This window comes from Atta cephalotes, assembly GCF_000143395.1.
Source record: "Atta cephalotes unplaced genomic scaffold scaffold00023, whole genome shotgun sequence".
Taxonomy (NCBI): domain Eukaryota; kingdom Metazoa; phylum Arthropoda; class Insecta; order Hymenoptera; family Formicidae; genus Atta; species Atta cephalotes.
Genome location: NW_012130087.1, coordinates 786,018 through 793,872, shown reverse-complemented (window position 1 = coordinate 793,872; position 7,855 = coordinate 786,018). Strand labels below are relative to the sequence as shown.

At 36.4% G+C, this 7,855-nt stretch overlaps 1 protein-coding gene across 1 annotated transcript; it reads right to left on the bottom strand.

The window, feature by feature from the left end:
- Positions 1-3,690: 3,690 nt before the first annotated feature.
- LOC105619828 (F-box only protein 28) lies at positions 3,691-5,716 on the bottom strand. Its single transcript, XM_012201345.1, has 5 exons — positions 5,489-5,716; positions 5,173-5,421; positions 4,680-4,875; positions 4,253-4,617; positions 3,691-4,074 (listed from the first exon to the last, which is right to left on the bottom strand). The coding sequence occupies exons 1-5, from the start codon at positions 5,714-5,716 to the stop codon at positions 3,691-3,693; spliced, it is 1,422 nt and encodes a 473-aa protein (XP_012056735.1).
- Positions 5,717-7,855: the final 2,139 nt, after the last annotated feature.

Genomic DNA, 7,855 nt, shown 5'->3' with positions numbered 1-7,855 from the left:
ATATATATATATATATATATATATATATATATATATATAAATATAAAATGTTCAATAATATAGTAAAATAATTATAAAATAATTTAACCTAAAATATAAATTTTTAGTTTTTCATGTAGTGCGCGCGTGATAGACTGAAATTAGAAAGTTAGATATGTTAAATTATGTTTATTATAAGGTGTATCTAATATATATATTTACAATCGCTTTAATACACGTAAAACCATTTAAGACAATGTTATTCCTCGGCATTACAGCGCACTTCACTGTAACGCTGGCAAATTGTGTTTCTATATCGTTTTTGTCTCCGTGAAGTGTACACGATTTCGGTATCATCATGGGTATTTGTCTATTGTGTACCTGAGGCAAGGACCGTTGCTTGCATTAATACGCTTGCAGATAGCAAGATTTCGGGGTGAAGCAAGTAATTCCAAGAGAGATATATATATATACATATATATATATTCTTCTTTCCTCTCTTTCGTTTTCCTTCCCCCCCGCGCGCACAGCACTTCTCTACCGTCTAGAAAATTATTCTACTCCTAATTCGCATATTCACTGTTATATTCGAATCGTACGTCTAACTTAGATCCATAATATGCGTAGTACACGATTCTACATTTGTATCGTTCGGGGACGGATTATGTCGGAAAGCCGAGAAAGAGAGGAGCGTGAACTGTTCAAGACGACGCCAAGTGAAAGACGTCGTTAAAGGTGTATATTATATATAATATATTATATGTATATTATATTACATATAATATATATGTATATGTGAGGTATGTTAGGCTGAATTGCACGAGACGGTCCAAGTCATCCAACTCTGGTTGGCGATTCTCTGTCCCTTCTTTATCCACGCATTACCGTATTCACTAAATAAAAAGATACATGAATTAACTAAAGTACTGAACTTAGTACTGAACAATTATACTGGATTAGTACTCCATATTGTACGCTAATGTCTCCTTAAATTTTATTTGCATCGACTATTCGGAGGGATAATTTGCCAGATTGATAATTTCTCTTTGAATTAAGAGAAGTGCAAATAGGATAAGTTGTCGATTCATTTTTACGCTGGATTGCATCGATAATATTAATGATTAATTTGCTCGATCCTTTTTACGGGATGTCACAAAACTATCGGATATTGTTCACCTGTAAAATAATTTTAAAAAATTTCAATGGATTACAAAGAATGTAAGTTCGCCAGCCAACCAAAATTGGCATCGACTTATGCTGATGCAATTCGCCACTGTAGATGTCGATCCTGGATCTATATGTTCTTAGGGGCCTGAATGACGAAACAGAGTTTCGAACTCTGTTCAACGAACTCGATGCGAATTTCTGGATAGTCTCATCCTACAGATGTTCGTGATATACGTCGCTGCTGGTCGCGCGCGACGTTTTGCAAGTGAACATACAAGCGTTTCGAAATTTCCGACACGTACGATTTGGCTATGCCCGCCCCCGCAATGCGCTATTCAACGTAACATTAAGTGAAGTTTTACATACGTTCGCAACCAGAAACGCCCCACGTGTATTTTATATTTTTCGGATAAAGGTCACTTTCCCGCGATTAAATCGATAAAGCATCACATAATAAATTCTCGTCAAAGTTCAAATTTAGTATATTATTCTCATACATATCACACATTCACCTCACACGTATGCGCACCGCAACGTTTTTCCATTATAGTTACACCCTAAGTTATCTCTGCTTTTCTTTTTCTCTAATTTCCTTTTGACATCGATAAAAATTAATATATATATATATATATATTTATATATATATTTTTCATATATATTTCAATTATTTTATCATTAATTAATTAATTGTTTAATTAATTAATCGTTATATCTTATTGTTCCATTAAAGTTTAAACTAAAGTGTTTCTGCGTGTGGTATGCGCACCTGGCAAGTACCACTCAAATATACGTACATACATATTTATATATACGTACATACATTCATGTACATATATATAAAAACATACATACATACATATTTGTATATAAAGTATCATTCACTTATATATTTATCTGTATTTTTCATTTTTTAATAAGTATCATCATGAATAACTCACAATATCTAACTACGCTGCTTTGAGATTAATTGGGTAATCGGTGCAAATAAGAAATTAATTGCTCCTACTGTACCAATAATTGTTTATCGCGTTAAGGTAAACCATCAGACTTCCGCAGCCGATTGCAAATATCCTTCATTTTTATAATTTATAATTTATAAATGTGAACGTCCCCCATTTTAAATTTACTCTCATAAATACAAATGCTATTAATTTTATTCATAACAAAACTTCATTTTCCGCATAATACAAAAATGGCATGATACCCAATATTCTTTTATTTAAATAGAATCATTCCTATAAATAATAATCTAGTTCTATTAATATTGCAATGTGTACGCCATCTCATAATTGTTTGGTAAAATGACGTATTCATAAAAATAAACTAACACCTTTCCAAGTATCCATCAACATTTTGCTCTTTAGTAGAATTTAAATTCTTCTTCGAAGATTTCATTTTCTTGTTCCGTGTCTTAATATTGGGATGATACTTTTATCATAAAAATTTTTTGATTTTATCTAGCCACACAAATTCATTCAATCTATGCATATGAACATAAATGATACAATTGGACAATAAAACATTTACTGCTTGTAAAAATATCAATTTTTCTAATTTGAACAAGCATAACGAATTAAAACGAATTGATAGCTATTGATGTATTTGTAATACCGGACGAGCAATCGAAATCAATTATCCTAGATACTTTAATCCGTGATATTTTTTAACAATATTACGAAATAAAATTTCCTTTAAAAACTCGATCTGAAAATTCTTTATGTACGAGTTACCGCAAGCTATATTATGAAGAATGCGATTGAAATACTCGAACAAATTTTCTAAAAATTACTCGCTTACCGATTCAATTAATACAGAATGTGATTTAAATGCTCGAATTAATTTACAATTTTCTAAAAATTATTTGGTTTCCTCCACAAAATTCGATTTATATAAGTTGCTTTATGAAATTTTAATGCCTTCTCTATTCTTGTATTATCTTATTCGATCAAAATATTGAAGACGCGATATCCAATCAACATTTCTAGCAAGGATATATCATTTAAAAATAACATGAGAATCACATATTTTTGATCGAAGAGCAAAATGGAAGGCGAATGTTTGTCGCCATAATATTATTTAGTATGTTCTTTCGTGCGATATCGCTGTTAAATGCATGACAAACACAAACATGACACATGATTTCAACTTTCTATCATCTTCAAGTGTACCGCGGTAATGATAATTAAAAAACAAATGAATTTAATAAGAATTCGAGAAAGTTGGACGTTGCTTTACGAGCAAAACGAATGATCGGTTAGGCTTCTTTAGAATGTTCAAAGTGCGTCGTTATTATCGGCGCCAATAAATTCGTGAAATAATCGAAAAATCAACGTTCTTGACAATCGCGGCAATCGATACGGCTAAAATTTTTAAAACGATGTTCGTTGCGCGAGATGCAGGACGTTCGGTGAGGAATTTTGTACTTTTTTAAGATCATATCGGCTTGCTGACATAAAGAAACGCGCGTAAACCATAGAAAGTCTCTATCTTCGGAAATCCATTAAAGATTGGTTGAATATTTGTACCATGATCAGTGTTATCAATTTATATTTTTGAGCGCTTAGCCTGACGAGATTTGGCAGTGCGACGTGATTTTTTCGCGGCATCGCCCGACGTTTCTTCCACGATAGATTTCCGTTTAAAAGATATTGAAGGCACGGGAGCCTTTGGGGGTGCCATGTCCACTATCGGCGTCGACGGAGATTGCGTAACTACAGATTGCTGTACCACTTCGGTGGGACTATGAGCATCCGCGATGGGAATGAAATCGTGCCCTTCGCCAAACGCATCCGGCAGCACTCCCTGATTGGCTAAAGCTTGTAAATCTTCTGTAGGAACTGGCATTGACTGACCACAACCTACACACACTGGTATTGCTGGTGACTTGGAGCGCCAATATTGTAACTCGGTTTTACACTTGTTCAACTCCTAAAATAAAATTTGTAATTTGTAAAATGAGATGTAATTTATAAAATGAGAATATAAATTTCTAATAAGAATTGAGAGTGAAGAAATCAACTACAATTTAAAAGAATAAGCTATAAAGCAAATTTCACATATTATAAATTAAATGTTTACTTTTATTTAAAATATTCCTTGAATATACCTGTAGAAGTGTGCTAAATTTTCGTGACGTCTCCTCATTCTTCTTGTCATTATCATCCAATCGAGTAGCATATTCTACGATTTGTTTCTGTTGATCCGCAATTTTCGCCTTGCAACTCTTCAAATCCCTACGCATCAATGTTAGTTGACTGTTGTATCGTCTCATGCCCTGTTTAATCTTGCGAATTCGTTTTCGCAAAACCATGTTCGATTGTGGTGGTGATACATTGGATTCCAAAAGAGCGGGATCGTCTGAACAATGCGACGAAGAACCTTCTTCTTCACCAGCATTACCCGTTTTTCCATTTCCAATGGTCAAGGGCGTGGAATCCAGGCACATAAATGGTTTACTCACGCTACTAGAAGCTGCGACAATAAAATTTACAATAAAATATATTACAAAAGTATAAGTTGAATCATCAGCTTACAAGAGAATGTTCCTGCAAGATCCAGAAAGTCGGCACCGAAGTAAGGTATTTCTGGTAATGTTGGTTCAATGTGTTCCTTGAAATATTCCATAGCCATAGTGCTCAGATCAAACAATTCGTCTGTGACTTTGTAAGGTCTTTGTAATTTCGGAGTAACTTTTATATAATGGAGAATGCGATAAACTTCATCTAAAATCTGTAAAACAGCAATACTATTTTTATTGCTGTTTCTATTCTTTTAAATATAATTACGGAAAACTTGGAAAATAAGAGCTAATTGTAAAAGATTATTCTAAGAAGATCTATTGTCAACAAATTTAGTATACCTATACACATTTTCTACATGGTGGCATATAATGGCAAAAAAATGCATTCAAAAAACTGGGAATATCTAAGAAACATAAAAAAAATATTAAAAAAAAAGTTTAAGTAAATTTAATCTTACTAGTGCCAAGTCTAACATTAGTTTTTATTTTATATCTATCATTCTTACCTCGCCAGGGAAGAAGCAGCAATGCTTCCGTTCAATGTGTTTGCCGAAACTCATTTGCAGCAGGGTAAGTCGCATATGTAGAGTCTCAATAATATCCGACTCGCATGCTAACGGGTGATTTCGACGCGCAGACTCGCGTCTGGGCATTTGCGCTTTGATAGCCTGAAAACGGCTTAACATTTGAGCTTGTAGCTTTTGAAACGTAGAGTTCAGCATTGATCCACAAATGCGGTCCAGTTGATGGCAAACCTATAAATAGAATGTGCTATAGTAAGTTCCACTGGAAAAATTTAACTTTGAATTTATTGATACTTACCAAACGCATATGGGCTACCATATTGAAACCTAAGTAGCCAAAGATTTTCTCAAGGACTTCGACAGGTAAATCCAGAAGATTCAAGTTGCGCGATTCAATGGTGGCCCCATTATTGGATGTGCCAGCTGTTACAGAAGGTTGCTTTTTTAACGAATTTACTTCTACTTCACCAACTAATCCACTGCCACCACTACTCCCCATGTTACTTGATTGACGTGTCGACACCATTTTTTTTTGTTTTTCAATAAGCGAGTTTATCCAAAACCTGAAGTAAAACAAATATGTTTCTTCCACTTTAACAATAATATATACGAAATAATAATATACATGAATAATAATAAATACGAAACACAATTCAAAAATATACATGACATAAGGTCTCTGTCAAAATTAAACAGATATGCTGTGTGTCTATATTTTTTCATATTTTACTCATAAAAGTTTTAAGAGATTACAGAACAAATATCTTAAAAAAAAAAAAAACATATTAACATATTTTTTAAGAATAACATTCTTACAATAACAGATATATTATAATATAAACACATCCTGATAAACGTGTTTTGACACGAAAAATAATTTTTGTAATTTAAAAAAAAGTATCAATAAGTTTCAAACAAATACATATTTTTTATCATTAACATATCATTTGTGTTAGCGTCTCTTTACTTAATGTAGAAGATTAAAAATGCATTATTATAGTTTCAATTCATGATTTGGAAAATATAGAACACAGGGAGGTTAATCATTCTACATATAGTCTCCGTAATGTATTCGTGTCACTAAAGTGTTTTATTTTACCCACAACAAACAATGAAGTTTTGTGCGAGCTGTTTCCTTTTCGTAGAACTTGTTTAAATAGCGAATCCCGATTCCAAGTCAACGAACTTTCCTCCGAGGTTTATCAAGAGTCTGAAGACAATTACACGAATGTGTGTTGTACAAGCACACGAAACACAAATCGAACATAATCACCCGACGATGAGACAAGACCAGGCACGGATTGCGCGCAATATCCGGTGATATTCCAAATTTGAATTCGCTGTTAGAACGACGATTCTTAGATTCTTACGTGAGCGAAACGCGCGCTTCATCACGAGGTTCATTCTAACGAAGTGTTTTCGCATTCGCTATGAATTATTCGTAGGGCGGTATCTCGAGGAGAAAACCGACGATCGCGCGATCACCTACTCGTCGCTCCGATTACTTTGGCCGGGATCTTTTGGGGTCACCCGACTGTTTCGATCGAGAAACGAGATCGGCAAGAAATTCGGAAGAAAACGACGGATATTAGACGGAGACTTCGAAAGGAAAACGGCACTTTTCCAAATCGTTGCGTAAAGATGCTGAGCGAGATGCTGAGCAACGATTACTTGTGGTCTTCACTGATCAGTGATTATCGCACTCGAATCGAGTCCATTTTTTTTATCGCATCGGCATCGCACCAGAGCCGTGATTTCGACAGGATTCGAAATTTTCCGTGAGTCGTCACTTCGAAAAACAGAGAGAGGCTCACTCATCAGAGTGACGACTTCCTGCATGTCCTGCGTGGATTCGCGATCGCTAGATCGGAGTTGACGATCCGACGAGGACGCCGAATGTCAAGTCCGAGACCTAAGCCGCGGCCAACTATTAATTCAGTCTGGGATCGGTGCGAAGGCGAGCGTTTAACGGTTGCGAGTATAACCGTGAGGGGAGGTGCGGGCATAAAAGGAAGGAGGGAAAGAGACAGAGGCGCGTAGCGCGAACAAAAGGTTGGAGTCAAGTTAGGTGTTGAGTGTGACGAGGCCGATTTCACCGTGAATGCAGAAGGTACATACTGTCCGCGCGTCTATCGTGAAAATGAAGGAGGCCTTCCGCCACCGTCAACAGTATACCTGGAGCGTGATATCGGGAAGCGCGAGGCTTCACGATCGAGATGCCTCCCCCGGAACCCGTCGCCCTTGTAAGGGAAACCGAGGAAACGGGCAACGGTAACGAAGGGAGGGGAAGAGGAAAAGAAGAAGGGGGGAGGGGAGGGGAGAGAGAGATATCCCGCCGCCGAAGACGAGACGCGAACGACGACGCGCGTAGAGAAACAAATGTGGGGAAACAAACCGGGTGACCCGTGCGCGCGAGTAATCGATGCACCCGCGATCTTCTCTTTCTCTTCGCTACAAGAACGTAGAGCCGCCTGGTTCTCGTCGAGAACAAGATTGGGAGATAGAGAGAGGGAAAGGGGAGTTTAGGGGGGAAGAGCGAGAAGGGGAGAGAAAAAGAATGAGGCTCGAGGGCTCGAAGGGAGACGACGTGATCCGAGTTAGGCGAGTAGCAACATTACTGTATCCGCGTTGGCGTTTTCAGCGACATTTTGACGGAGAGACTCTC